Source organism: Bos mutus, chromosome 14 (assembly GCF_027580195.1).
Source record: "Bos mutus isolate GX-2022 chromosome 14, NWIPB_WYAK_1.1, whole genome shotgun sequence".
Taxonomy (NCBI): Eukaryota; Metazoa; Chordata; class Mammalia; order Artiodactyla; family Bovidae; genus Bos; species Bos mutus.
The window spans coordinates 12,488,867-12,504,358 of record NC_091630.1 but is presented as its reverse complement, the minus strand read 5'-3'; the positions used below and the strand labels follow the sequence as shown (position 1 = coordinate 12,504,358).

Below are 15,492 nucleotides of genomic sequence, written 5' to 3'. Positions count from 1 at the left end.
TTATCAAAGAAAAACAACATCTCAAAGGATAACTTTTGTAGTTAATACTAGGAAATCAAAAATACCTTTCCAAGCAATATTCTTTGATGACAAACTCTAAAGAGACTAGAAGAATATGAGGCCAGAGTATAAATGTGAACTATTTTGGTTTTATAAAATAGCAAAGCTATGAAATGGGGAAAACAAAATAACATTCATTCATCTGATGAGTTATTTATCATGCACTTCAGGGTGACCAAAGTAATAGAGAGGAAAAAGACAAGACATGGCTACAGCTCTCAAGGAAGTCTTTATCAAGATGGAATAAAACTGAACATATGCATTTCTTGCATGGATGCTCAGTTGTGTCTGACTCTGTTACCCCATGGATTGTAGCCTGCCAGGCTCCTCTGTCCATGGAATTTTACAGGCAAGAATACTGGAGTAGGTTGCCATTTCCTACTCCAGGAGGCCTTCCTGACCCAGGGATCGAACCCACATCTCTTGCATCTCCTGCATTGGCAGGTGGGTTCTTTACCACTGAGCCACCTGGGAAGCAGCTAATGTGGCACTTGAACACATGGGAAACCATTAGAAAATAAGTATTAAAAAAATTTTTTATATGGTCTAGGGTTATGTGCAGAGAAGGCAATGGCATCCCACTCCAGTACTCTTGCCTGGAAAATCCCATGGACGGAGGAGCCTGGAGGGCTGCAGTCCATGGGGTCGCTGAGGGTCGGACACGCCTGAGCGACTTCACTTTCACTTTTCACTTTCATGCATTGTAGAAGAAAATGGCAACCCACTCCAGTGTTCTTGCCTAAAGAATCCCAGGGACAGGGGAGCCTGGTGGGCTGCCGTCTATGGGGTCGCACAGAGTCGGACACGACTGAAGTGACTTGCAGCAGCAAGGTTATGTGAAAGCAAAATGATCGATTTGAGACTGTATTGTATTTAAGGTTTAAAAAAATGAATACTGAATCAGGCTCTGAGAGAAGTAGTAGATGCATACAGAGTACATTTTGTTAGGACAGAGGAATCGTATTAGTTTCCCCAGTTAACTAATATTTCCTCCTAACAACCCCATTTCAGAATACCAAACCAGTTGTTCCAGTCAGCCGGAATCAACACTCAAGTCTAATTTGTAACTTGAAGAAACATTGATTCACGCTGAATAACATGTATATGACATCCCTTGGAACACAAACTCTACTGGAGACACTGTACCATTATGCCAATCCACTGATTTCTTAGTATCCAACCCTTCCTTACCATTTATTTCACCTAGCCAGCTAATTAACATTTCAACCTTTAAATTCTCTTCCAATTCAAAGAGATGCCAGATGAATCCTTTTCAAACATAACCATGAGAAGACATGTTCTGTTTAAAAATCTTTAGTTTCCCAGTACCTACAGAGGTAAATGGAAACTCATCTAAATGGTTTTCAAGGCCAAGATATGGCCCTGACACACCTTTTCAGTTTTTCTCCTACTACTTCTTGAAGTGACTAGTGTTCCAGCCAGAGTTTGGAACACTCTGGTCAGTTCATCAGAAACAGGTAATAACCTGGACTTCTAATTGGTGTCTGAAGAGGTAACAAGGGAGTCTTGTAGGACTGAACCCTACACCTGTGGATTCTGATGGTCCTGGCAGAGAAGTGTCAAAACTGAGCTGAACTGTAGGATACCCAGCTGGTGTCCAGAGAATTGTCTGTTGGTATAAAGAAACCTCCTACCTACATTGAAACCGAGTGCTCAGAACCCTTTTACACTCTTATGTCTTATTTTTCACCTAAGTCAAACTTCAAAGAAAAGGGTATCATTTATTGAACCCTCACTCTCAAAACACCATTTACCTCTCCTTCACTTAGCAAAGTTGTGATTTTATTTTTGTGTGGTTAGTGTCTGTGACCTTTACTAGGCCATAAATCACAGAAGGTTAGAGACTTTTGCTGTCTACTTTTGTTCACCAGTGTACCCCTAGCAGCGAGCACAATGCTGGATCCTTTGAAGACATTCAATAGTTTTTGAACAAATTAATGCATAAGTAAATACTGGTTCATTATAAATAGCTCTCTAAACCCCAGTTATATTAAGGTTTTTTGAGTTTTTGTAGTGTTTTATAAATGTATTCTGGAAAGTATACACTAACTACCATTATAAAGGACAATTCTTTGTTAAAACAAATGGATCAAATACACACTTACCCTTCTATAATCATTGCAAGAGAACCCAGTAAAATAGTGTGAATCACATGATAAATTATTTCTGGCCTTTCTCCAATTCGTCCATCTTCAAGCGTGACAGTCTCTTTCAGGGACTTATCACTACCGAAAGAAATGTGTTTTTCACTACTTTGAAAAATCAAATATCTTTAGTATCCTCATAAAAAACACATAGGTAGTTTTTAAAATTTGAAAGTACTTTCTGCTGGTCAAACACCTAACTTATATATCTCCAAGTCTTTGAAAGAGGCTTTTTCAAATTTGGAAGACAACTGACTCAATGAAGATGAAACATGAAAGTTCAAGACTGTAATAAAAAAGAGACTTAGATACTTAGGTTCCTTGTCCATTATCACTGAACTAGTGGTTGATAAATCAATATAGTTAAATCATAGTTAGAGTAAGTTCTCAAAATTAAGATACTATATACAACCTCCTTTCAAACAGTATAAAAATACTTTTAAATAGTCAAACTTTATAATTTAAAATCACTTTTACTACTAGTTTCATTTATTTAGAAGAGATTATTCTTACAATAACTAAAAATCTTGAGTAGTGAATGAGTCTTTAAAAGTTTAACTGATTATTTAATATTATTCCTGCATTAAAAATGGACATTACATATTTAGATATATATGCTTAAATCTGAATTTTATCTGGTCAACTTATAACGATATTTTACATAGTGACAAAAAGAATTAAATTAGAAGCTATAAAACAAATACATAAATATTGGAAAGATATTAAATGTTTTATGTATTTCATAATTTATTAATTAGTAATATGATTGGTTTTCTTAGGTACTTACTTAATTCTCCTAAAAATAACTTGAATCATAGAAAGAAAACAAATAATTAACACTAAAATATAGAAAGGTAGTAAAGAAGACTGTGTCAATCGCAAAAAAAAATCTTGAGATGGTGCCTGAAGGGATTCTTGACATAGGAGCCAATTCATTGTAAAATTCCTACAGAAAACAAAAAGCATATTAAAATTACAGATGTTTTAAAATACTGAATATAAAAGTTATTTTTTATCTCAGTAAAAACTAAGACAAAACACATTTCTTTAGTCTACTAACTTACAACAAGGTCATCCCCTTTACAAATGAAAATAACAGCAGTAGTAACCCTCCTCAACAAACTGCCCTAAAAAATTTAAACTTGCTACTTTTTTATGATACAGCAATGTGACAATATATATATACAGTCCAATATATATAGGACTCAATATAGCTTTAAGGTAGTTTTATTTTCTATTTTTACCTGGAAGAAAACAAAAAATTCAGCTGTCTAGCCTCAACCAGCACAGTCCAATATGATAGTCACTAGCTACATGTAGCTATCAGCACATGCAACGTGGCAAGTGAAAATACTCTTCAGGCACAAAATATACACTGCACTTCAAAGATAAAAACAGCTGAAAAAAGGAATTTAAAAAATACAAAATATATCTCAGTAATTTTATACTGTTTACACATTAATTAAATTCACTTGTTTCTTTTTACTTTTTTTTAATGTGACTACTAGAAAATTATGTATGCAACTAATGTTACATTGTTATTGGACACTCTTGTTTTATATTAGATAGCTCTATCAGATAAACTGCTTTTTTTAATCCACACTAAATATAACCAAGACTCCTAGTTATAGGTAGATTTATCAGCATTCTCACTCCCAAATCATCTCTAACTTCCATTTAATCCTTAAATTCCCAGCCCGAGGGAAGGAGGTAAGTGATAAAGTGATGTTCAGGAATGCACACAGATGGACCAAGAATGCTTCACAAACCACTGGGTTTAAACTAAAAGATTCAAGTTTCTCAATGCGCCAAATAGCAATAAAACTGTATCAAAGAGGCTGTCATCGAAATCTTTTGTACCCAGGACAAATGCATCTTGTTTTTAAATACGCCTATTAAACCTACTAATTCTTTAAGATCTAATTCAAATTCCCTATTTAATGATCTTCTTTCCATAATCCTAATCTCAATCTTTCCTTCCCCATATTCCCATGGCAGTTTAATTATTGCTTTATTATAGTGCTTAATGCAATCTGCTATGTGTCAGATTGGCTTCCCAGGTGGCACTAGATAAAGAACCCGCCTGCCAATGCAGGAGACATAAGAGACACTGTTCGATCCCTGGGTCAGGAAGATCCCCTAGAGAAGAAAATGGCAACCCACTCCAGTATTCTTGCCTGGGAAATCCCATGGACAGAGGGGCCTGGAGCGCTACAGTTCATAGGGTCACAAGGAGTCAGACACAACTGAAGCAACTTAGAACGCATGTGTCAGACTGTAGACATTTTTGTATCCCAAAGAGTACCTGGCCCAGTATCTTGCACATTAAATAAATATTTATTAACACTTCTTTAGTGATTCTTAAAAGTTTCTCTCAACAGAAATGCTTCCTGAAATTCTGATCAACATTACAAACCCTGATATCCAACTGGTATATCTGAATATAAGGCACTTAACAATTTGTACCACCTATATGCCATTAATTGTATAAAAACTACCTAATGAGCTGGCAATATCCTTAAGGACAAGGACTAAGTTTTAATATTAAAATACCAAGTGCATTACCTTGTGAAGCAAATCTAGTACTTGACATGCAGAACAAAGGAGCACTATACAACATCAACTAAGAAATACTGAACAAAGCAGCCCTTAATGCCAGGTTCATTCTATTGTCTTCCAAGTGACAGAGGAAGTCAATGAAAATGCCAGTCGATTACGGATGTCTACAACCAATTTTTACTAGTTGCCTGCTGAGTTCAGGCCTACAAATATACCTTAAAAAGACATGGTCCCTAGCTTTATCAAGCACAGTTCAGTTCAGTTCAGTTGCTCAGTCGTGTCCAGCTCTTCGTGACCACTTGAATCGCAGCACGCCAGGCCTCCCTGTTCATCATCAACTCCCAGAGTTCACTCAGACTCACGTCCACTCACTCCACTCGGGTCAGTGATGCCATCCAGCCATCTCATCCTCTGTCGTCCCCTTCTCCTCCTGCCCCCAATCCCTCCCAGCATCAGAATCTTTTCCAATAAGTCAACTCTTCGCATGAGGTGGCCAAAGTACTGGAGTTTCAGCTTTAGCATCATTCCTTCCAAAGAAATCCCAGGGCTGATCTCCTTCAGAATGGACTGGTTGGACCTCCTTGCAGTCCAATGGACTCTCAAGAGCCTTCTCCAACACCACAGTTCAAAAGCATCAATTCTTCAGTGCTCAGCCTTCTTCACAGTCCAACTCTCACATCCATACATGACCACAGGAAAAACCAGAGCCTTGACTAGACGGACCTTTGTTGGCAAAGTAATGTCTCTGCTTTTGAATATGCTATCTAGGTTGGTCATAACTTTCCTTCCAAGGACTAAGCGTCTTGTAATTTCATGGCTGCAGTCACCATCTGCAGTGATTTTGGAGCCCCCAAAAATAAAGTCTGACACTGTTTCCAAGTTTCCCCATCTATTTCCCATGAAGTGATGGGACCGGATGCCATGATCTTTGTTTTCTGAATGTTGAGCTTTAAGCCAACGTTTTAACTCTCCACTTTCATCAAGAGGCTTTTTAGTTCCTCTTCACTTTCTGCCATAAGGGTGGTGTCATCTGCATATCTGAGATTGTTGATATTTCTCCCAGCAATCTTGATTCCAGCTTGTGCTTCTTCCAGCCCAGTGTTTCTCATGATGTATTCTGCATAGAAGTTAAATAAGCAGGGTGACAATATACAGCCTTAACGGACTCCTTTTCCTATTTGGAACCAGTCTGTTGTTCCATGTCCAGTTCTAACTGTTGCTTTCTGACCTGCATATAGGTTTCTCAACAGGCAGGTCAGGTGGTCTGGTATTCCCATCTCTTCCAGAATTTTCCATAGTTTATTGTGATCCACACAGTCAAAGGCTTTGGCATAGTCAATAAAGCAGAAATAGATGTTTTTCTGGAACTCTCTTGCTTTTTCCATGATCCAGCAGATGTTGGCAATTTGATCTCTGGTTCCTCTGCCTTTTCTAAAACCAGCTTGAACATCAGGAAGTTCATGGTTCATGTATTGCTGAAGCCTGGATTGGAGAATCTTGAGCATTATTTTACTAGTGTGTGAGATGAGGGCAATTGTGCGGTAGTTTGAGCATTCTTGGCATTGCCTTTCTTTGGGATTGGAATGAAAACTGACCTTTTCCAGTCCTGTAGCCACTGCTGAGTTTTCCAAATTTGCTGGCATATTGAGTGCAGCACTTTCACAGCATCATCTTTCAGGATTTGAAATAGCTCCACTGGAATTCCATCACCTCCACTAGCTTTGTTCGTAGTCATGCTTTCTAAGGCCCACTTGACTTCACATTCCAGGATGTCTGGCTCTACGTCAGTGATCACACCATCGTGATTATCTGGGTCGTGAAGATCTTTTTTGTACAGTTCTTCTGTGTATTCTTGCCACCTCTTCTTAATATCTTCTGCTTCTGTTAGGTCCATACCATTTCTGTCCTTTATCGAGCCCATCTTTGCATGAAATGTCCCCTTGGTATCTCTAATTTTCTTGAAGAGATCTCTAGTCTTTCCCATTCTGTTGTTTTCCTCTATTTCTTTGCATTGATCACTGAGGAAGGCTTTCTTATCTCTTCTTGCTATTCTTTGGAACTCTGCATTCAGATGCTTATATCTTTCCATTTCTCCTTTGCTTTTCACTTCTCTTCTTTTCACAGCGATTTGTAAGGCCTCCCCAGATAGCCATTTTGCTTTTTTGCATTTCTTTTCCATGGGGATGGTCTTGATCCCTGTCTCCTGTACAGTGTCACGAACCTCATTCCATAGTTCATCAGGCACTCTATCAGATCTAGGCCCTTAAATCTATTTCTCACTTCCACTGTATAATGATAAGGGATTTGATTTAGGTCATACCTGAATGGTCTAGTGGTTTTCCCTACTTTCTTCAATTTAAGTCTGAATTTGGCAATAAGGAGTTCATGATCTGAGCCACAGTCAGCCCAAGTAAGATGGTAGGTGTTGCAAGAGGGCATCAGAGGGCAGACACACTGAAACCATACTCACAGAAAACTAGTCAATTTAATCACACTAGGACCACAGCCTTGTCTAACTCAATGAAAGTAAGCCATGCCTGTGGGGCAACCCAAGACAGGCGGATCATGGTGGAGAGATCTGACACAATGTCGTCCACTGAAGAAGGGAATGGCAAACCACTTCACTATTCTTGCCTTGAGAACCCCATGAACAGTATGAAAAGGCAAAATGATAGGATACTGAAAGAGGAACTCCCCAGGTCAGTAGGTGCCCAATATGCTACTGGAGATCAGTGGAGAAATAACTCCAGAAAGAATGAAGGGATGGAGCCAAAGCAAAAAGAATACCCAGTTGTGGATGTGACTGGTGATAGAAGCAAGGTCCAATGCTGTAAACAGCAATAATGCATACCACCTAGAATGTCAGATCCATGAATCAAGGTAAATTGGAAGTGGTCAAACAATAGATGGCAAGAGTGAATGTCGACATTCTAGGAATCAGCGAACTCAAATGGACTGGAATGGGTGAATTTAATAACTCAGATGACCATTATATCTACTACTGCGGGCAGGAATCCCTCAGAAGAAATGGAGTAGCTATCATGGTCAACAAAAGAGTCAGAAATGCAGTACTTGGATGCAATCTCAAAAACGACTGAATGATCTCTGTTCATTTCCAAGGCAAACCATTCAATATCACAGTAATCCAAGTCTATGCCCCTACCAGTAACACTGAAGAAGCTGAATGGTTCTATGAAGACCTACAAGACCTTTTAGAACTAACAGCCAAAAAAGATGTCCTTTTCATTATAGGGGACTGGAATGCAAAAGTAGGAAGTCAAGAAACACCTGGAATAACAGGCAAATTTGGCCTTGGAATACGGAATGAAGCAGGGCAAAGACTAATAGAGTTTTGCCAAGAAAATGCACTGGTCGTATCAAACACCCTCTTCCAACAACACAAGAGAAGACTCTATACATGGATATCACCAGATGGTCAACACCGAAATCATATCGATTATATTCTTTGCAGCCAAAGATGGAGAAGCTCTATACAGTCAGCAAAAACAAGACCAGGAGCTGACTGTGGCTCAGATCATGAACTCCTTATTGCCAAATTCAGACTTAAATTATCAAGCACACAGCCTCTTAAAGGATTCTTTTATCTTAGTAGATAGGTATGATTCATGCTCCAGAAGACTTCTCTAGTGGTTAAGCCACGTAAAACGCTTGGTTAACTGATACATCACAACATTAAATTTTATGCATGGTATCTAAAATCCCATGTAATCACAGCAAATGATGATAAGGTTCTAGGGTCTACTTATGAACTAGAGAAGTCTTCCTGACTGAGGGATCAAACAGATCCCCTGGAGAATATTTACCTATACATTTCGCTAGATTACATAGAATTTTAGATACTGTGCATGAAGTTTCATGCTGTGATGTATTAGTTAACCAAGTGTTTGACATGGATTAAACACTACAGAAGTCTTCTGAATCATATCTATTTACTAAGATAAAAGAATCCTTTAGGAGGCTGTGTGCTTCATAAAGCTAGGGACCATATCTTTATAAGGTATATTCATAGGCCTGAAACTCAGGAGGCAACTAGTAAAAGTTGGTTGTAGACCTCCATAATCGACTGGCCTTTTCACTGACTTTCTCTGTAACCTTGGAAGACTCTAGAATGAACCTGGCATTAAGGGCTTCCCTGGTAGCTCAGTTGGAAAAGAACCTGCCTGCAGTGCAGGAGACCCAGGTTTGATCCCTGGGTCAGGAAGATTCCCTGGAGAAGGAAATGGCAAACCATTCCTGTATCCTTGCCTGGAAAATCCCATGGACAGAAGAGCCTGGTGGGCTGCAAACCATTCCTGTATCCTTGCCTGGAAAATCCCATGGACAGAAGAGCCTGGTGGGCTGCAGTCCATGGGTTGCAAAGAGTTAGGCACGACTGAGCGACTAACACTTTCATAGGTAAATATATGTTTTCTGTTATGCAAATGGATTCTATCAGTATATAAAATCATTTATTTCATTTTAGATTTTAAAAATGCACTTAACCAACAAACAAAAGTATACTATTTTTGAATTTAAAAAGTCAGCTTCTGGCGCAATCCACTATTATGACCAAAGGTGAGATTCTTTGCTAAGAAATAAATATCTTACTGACTACCTCATTTTTATGCCCAGACCCCATTTTTATTAACGCACAGATTTGTAATACACCATGAACCTTTTTTTAATTGAATTACAGTGACTTCATACTCTTTTTTTGGCTGCACTGGGTCTTTGTTGCTTTGTGTGGGCTTTCTCTAGTTGCATGAGCAGGGGCTACTCTGCTGCAGTGTGCAGTCTTCTCATCGCGGCAGTTTCTCTTACTGAGGAGCACAGGCTCTAGGTGTGAGGGCTTCGTAGCTGCAGCACTCAGGCTCAGTAGTTGTAGCTCGGGTTCTAGAGTGCAGGCTCAGTAGCTGTGGCAGGTGGGCTTAGTTGTTCTGCAACATGTGGGATCTTCCTGGACCAAGGATCAAACCCGTGTCCCCTACATTGGCAGGCAAATTCCTATCCACTGTGCCACCAAGGAAATTCCCATGTTCTTTTAAATATGAGCATTTTGCTGGTTAGAGGTTAAGATTTCCTTGGTTCTTTATTCATTTTAAATCTTTAATTTATCCTGACCTTAGATTGTATCATCATTTCTCATTAAGGGAGAAAGTAGTTACTGTGATGCTACTGAGGTTTAAGTATATCTAATTTTAAAAGACCTAAATGAGATATTTTTTAAAATAAGAAAAGTATTAATGTCATATTTCTTCTAGATATTATAATATCCCAGATTATTTTCTGAGTGGTATGTAATTAGGTGCCTACTACCTCCTTTGATTATTTTTGCTCTTTATCTTCTAAGTGGTATAGCGTTAGGTAAACTTACATAATCTAAAACTTACTTAGTCATATTTAGTCCAAATTTTACTTCAAGGAACTTCAGCATATGTCCATTTTCTTTGTGTGGGACAAACATCTGGAGGATAAAAACACTAGTTAGAACTATTAGTTGTAGAACTATTAGTTATGCTTATAACAATATGCTTTTGTCCAATACTAGAACTAGAAAACATAGCAAGATTATGAAACAAAAAATGTGAATTAAAAATGCATGGTATAACTATGAAGCAAGGAGATTTATTGGCATAAGTCAATCACATTACCTTATAGTTAAGCATAAAAGTATAATGGGGTGGTAAGAAAATTTTAACCTTTTTCCACCTAGCATAAACAACTTACCCACTCTTGTGAATGTCTTTTACTCATCTGAATTTATTCTACATATTACTTAATGCTAATTTGGGTAATGATGACATTTTAAATTAAATGAAAAATAAAGTAGAATTTTTAAAAGTATATTTAGAAAAAATTCAGAATCCTATTTTCCCACCTAATATACTAGGTATGATTACTGTTCAACTAAAAATATTACTGTATAAACTCTATTGTTATCCCATTATTCTCATTAAAATTAAATTATTCAAATTGCTTTACTACATGAATCTCCAACACAGAGTTACTTACCTTCATTATAATATTCAATGTCACTGTCAGAGTACACACCAAGTAAAAATTAATCACTTTCATTATTTTAGCCACAAAAGTTCCTTTCTTCACATTCAGCTATGGGGAGGAGGAACCATATGAACAAATAAGTGAGATTTTTAAAAAATTAACAATTTAAAAATTCACCCCAAGAATGATAGTCAATTCTACTTACCTGAAGGCACTTAGCAAGCATTAAGGCTACTACTAAACTTAATAAAGGAGACACCAATAAAGCTGAATTCTCAAACTGCAGTAAATATCCCAGAAAGAGAGAAAATATATAGATTTTATAAACTTCATGAACCTGTTGGGACAAAAATGAGAATAAAATGAATTTTACTGTACATTTTTTTCATTAGATAAAATTTGACTACAATTATAAAGTAAATGCTCTACTATAATTTTGGACAGTGTTGTACAACCATTCAATTTGTACTTTTATTGTCATGGAATATAGTTCTTTCTTTTTAGAAAGAACTCTCCAGAAACAAAGTAAAAAGCTTTGAAATCATGGATGTCTAAATCAAACTAAAAGAACCTTCTTTAATCCCAGGCTCTGACTTCATTTCACTTGGTTTGTCTTGTCCACCTGAGCAACATCAAGCTATGTAAGTAAAAAATCGTAATCTTTAGCAGTAGTCCCCAAAGCCTACCCAAGGAAAATATATTGCCATGAAATACGGCACCAGCGAAAAGTATTTTTGTATTTGGTCCATTTAACAGTGACAATAAGAAAGCTAAATTTAATTTCCTAATAGAAGACCTCCTAGTTCTTCTAGAAAGTTATGTCTTACTAGGTTTCTTTTCTAAACTTCAATAGTATAACTTAATCTACCATAAAATAGATTCCTTTTATTGAATAGAAAGGGGAGAACTAAGACAAAATATAGACATTAGTTGGGGTGAGGGGGAGGAATCAAAAGGTAGAGTGATCTTAAAAAAAAACACAGAAAGAAAAAACATCCCTAAAAGGCCAGAGCCATTTTTTAAAAAAATACCTCACTGTTGGGAGACTGACACAGTCACAAGGAGAGGGCTCTACTGATTTTCTGGGTGCTAGTAATATCCTATTTTTTCATTTTGGCTGCTGGTTCTCTTAGTCCAAACCTATGCCTCTATCCCAGATTCATAATGCTGGGGCCAACCTTATCATCTATATTTCTGCTTTTCCATTTGGCTCCCTATTAAGTTCTGCCAATCTGTGTTCCTGAGAGGCAAGGTTGGAGGACAGAGCAGGGATGTATTCCTTCCTGTGGCCTGCAGTTCCTGGGTGGATCACCTTAGCAAGGCTTCTTCACGCCAACGGAGTAATTCCTTCCTGTAACAGCAGTTCCATGCAGCTGCAGTTTTCTTAAGCTTCAAGAATCAGCTTTATCATGTCTTCTTACCCCAGAGACCATGGGATCAGCTGGCCACAGTACCATTCTCAGAAGTCTGGGTCCCTTTTCCAGAGAGCCCTTCTTTCCAGTACAGAGATACCAGCAAAGTGGAGCAGTGGCTCTTTATCAGAGGTCTATTTCAGCTCCATGGGGGTCCCTCCTCTAAACTTCTAAGTTTTAATAATTTCCAGTTCTTCCACAGCTTCTAGGGTGGTAGCTGCTTCCTGAAGCTTTACCTCTGTAATACTTTTAGGTACTTATTACCCTTTCACTTAACAAGTTAACAACTTTATACTTGGTTAATGATTATTTAAATAACCTAATCACCAGGATTCTGGACCAAGTGGAAGAAAAAGGATGAGCATGAAGATTCCCAAATTTCTAGATAAGACAATATATTAAAAACTCAATAAATGTTTATAAATAAGGAAAAGAAAGATAACAAAGCAAAAAAATAAAAAGATAAACAAAGGAACTGAATGTCTATGGGAAACTACTGCTGACAGGAGTATAATCAATATAACTCTTCTGGGGAAAGGCTTGGTATCTCTAGTTAGATTGAATATGCACTATCCTTTGACTTCTAATTCCACTATGAGGTATATCTTCTAGAAAAATCTTCTGAGCAGGGTGATATGTATATGAATGCTTATAGCAGCACTGGTCATATGAACAATAAACTGGAAAAAAGCTGAAATGTTATTTAGCGGCAGAATATATTAATAAATAAAAATGAATGAAATATAGCTGTATATATCACCATGGATGAATCTCAAAAGCAAATCAGGCAAAAGTAAACAATACATTATAATTTAACAACGTATTTTTAGGAATACATAGATAGGTGGTGAAAAAAAAAAAAAAAGAAGGAAAGGATTAACAAAATTCAGGACAGTTAGCCTCTGTTGGAGAGGGAGCAGGATATGACTGGGAAAAAGGGGCTTTCAGGGTTTTGAAATGCTCCAATTCTTGGCCTGGGTGTTCAATTACTCATATTTTTTCTATACACTATATGTGTGCTCAGTTGCTCAGTCATGTCCAACTCTTTGTGACCCCTTGGCCTGGATACTCAGCCCATGGGATATATATAGCATACATAGACTCTTTTGAACATGTCCTATATTTTACTTTTTTTTTTTAAGAAACAGGGAAGATGGAGAAATGGCTAGAAATAGAGAGGAAGCACAGGGGTGACTTTGGTTAAACAGCCCAGGCTTAAGGGACTCTCAAAGTGCTTCTAAAAGGACTAGGGAAGAATGAGTTTAACAACCTTTTAAGTAGAAGTATAAATCAGAGCCTATTAAAGCATTTCAAAATAAGTTTAAAAGCTAAATGGTTTTTATACAACCTTATAAACACTAGATTTAAAATTCTGCAGATTTAAAGTCATAATTTTGAAATGCCATTAATACCTTGTCACTCTGCTCCAGTGAAAAACTATCTAGCAAGAAGAGAGATATTGCTTGAAGAAACAAGAGATAGTGGCTGTACTCCCACACCATCATAAAGGTGTAAGTTGAAGCACTCATCAACAAGTAGCAAAACCTCTAGGGAAAAGAAAAGAAAGAAATTAGTGTTAACAGCTTTGTTACTATACAAACCCATAAGGTTGTTACCTGAATTTCTGCAGCCCTTACTGGTTCTATTTTAAAGCAACTCTTAAAACTTTTTTTAAAAATCACATAATTATGATTAAATCTTTACATAAACAATAAGATCTTAAATCAAACGTTTTACAAAGAAATCAACCACTTGCCCTTCATGTTCAACATCATATTGAGAACCTCAGGAAGATAAAAAAAAGAAAAGAAGAAAATTCAGTAAAATTTTCTTTCATTCTAAGAGATAAGGTAGTAAGTATTTTTAAATGGTGGCTTTTACTAGACTTGACTGCTGGGTGGTCACTACTACTGATTCAGGTTGATTCAGGCGCAAATCTTCTTTCAAACACACACACACACACACAATGTGTATGTATAGGGTGAATTCAAGGGGAAGCAAACATAATGGAATGACAGTTTATATATATATATATATATATATATGTATGTATGTATCTATTTGGTTTCTAAATTTTAGTGAAGAACTCATACAAAATTGGGCTTTCCAGGTGGCTCGGTGGTAAAGAATCCACCTGCCAATGCAGAAGATACAGTTTCAACCCCTGGGTCAGGAAGTTCCCCTGGAGAAGGAAATGGCAACCCACTCCAGTATTCTTGCCTGGAGAATCCCACAGATAGAGGAGCCCGGTGGGCCGGGCTACAGTCAATGGGGTCACAAAGAATCAAACACAACAAAAGAGCAACAACATACAAAATACTCCAGATAACTGAATTTTAATCTTTATCTTCCTTGTCCTGATTAATTACTTAGCAGCAACACAATTTGTAACTTTTTTTTTTGCTCTTAGCAACTACACAGGTTATTCTTCAAATATTTTTTGGTGAGATATTTCAAATACATTTTGGAAAAAGGTACCTCAGACGTTACAGTAATCTTGCTTTTGCTTCTTTCAACTATTACAACACCTCCAAGATTTCCAGCTTTTCTATTCACTTTAATTCTCTCCTGAAGAAACTGCTCAAAATCGGCAGCACCCAAGATTCCATCTTCTGCAGGGTGGGTATAGTGAAGTGAAAGTCGCTCAGTTGTTTCTGACTCTTTGCGACCCCACGGACTATACAGTCCACGGAATTCTCCAGGCCAGAATACTGGAGTGGGTAGCCGTTCCCTTCTCCAGGGGATCTTCCCAACCAACCCAGGGATTGAACCCAGGTTTCCTGCATTGCAGGCGGCTTCTTTACCAACTGAACTACGAGGGAAGCCCTACAGGGTGTGTCTAGTCACGAGTAAACTTCAGGACCTTCTTCTTTCTTTGCTCCCCCATGCTATAAGCTTTTTCACAGGCATCATGGCGGCAGAAAGTGCAGTTTTGTTTTCTTAAAAAATTGAGTTTTAAGCTGAAGGGTTAAGAATACACCACAGTAAAAACTTGCTCTTTTTTAACCGCCATGTTTTTATACAATCCTTAATATTGCTACTGCTTTAATATTTGAATAGATATTTTGCTCTTGTTGTGTACTCTGGAGTACCAGATGTGTGTGTCAGTTGCTTAATTGTGTCCGACTCTTTGTGACCTTATAGACTGTAGCCCACCAGGTTCCTCTTTCCATGGGATTCTCCAGGCAAGAATACTGGAGTAGTTTGCCATTGCCTTCTCCAGCAGATCTTCCCAACCCAGAGATCAAACTCGGATCTCCTGCACTGCAGGGTGGACTGTCTATTATCTGAGC

At 37.7% G+C, this 15,492-nt stretch overlaps 1 protein-coding gene across 2 annotated transcripts in view; it reads right to left on the bottom strand.

Moving 5' to 3' along the window:
- The window catches only part of DPY19L4 (dpy-19 like 4), a 63,891-nt gene that overhangs the window by 17,401 nt on the left and 30,998 nt on the right, over positions 1–15,492 (bottom strand). For both annotated transcript variants that reach the window (XM_070382987.1, XM_070382988.1), the window contains exons 8-13: positions 13,612–13,746; positions 10,993–11,124; positions 10,797–10,895; positions 10,175–10,248; positions 3,013–3,171; positions 2,187–2,306 (exon numbers count right to left, since the gene is read on the bottom strand). In XM_070382987.1, the coding sequence (XP_070239088.1) occupies positions 2,187–2,306; positions 3,013–3,171; positions 10,175–10,248; positions 10,797–10,895; positions 10,993–11,124; positions 13,612–13,746 (719 nt within the window). The remainder of the gene's footprint in view (positions 1–2,186; positions 2,307–3,012; positions 3,172–10,174; positions 10,249–10,796; positions 10,896–10,992; positions 11,125–13,611; positions 13,747–15,492) is intronic.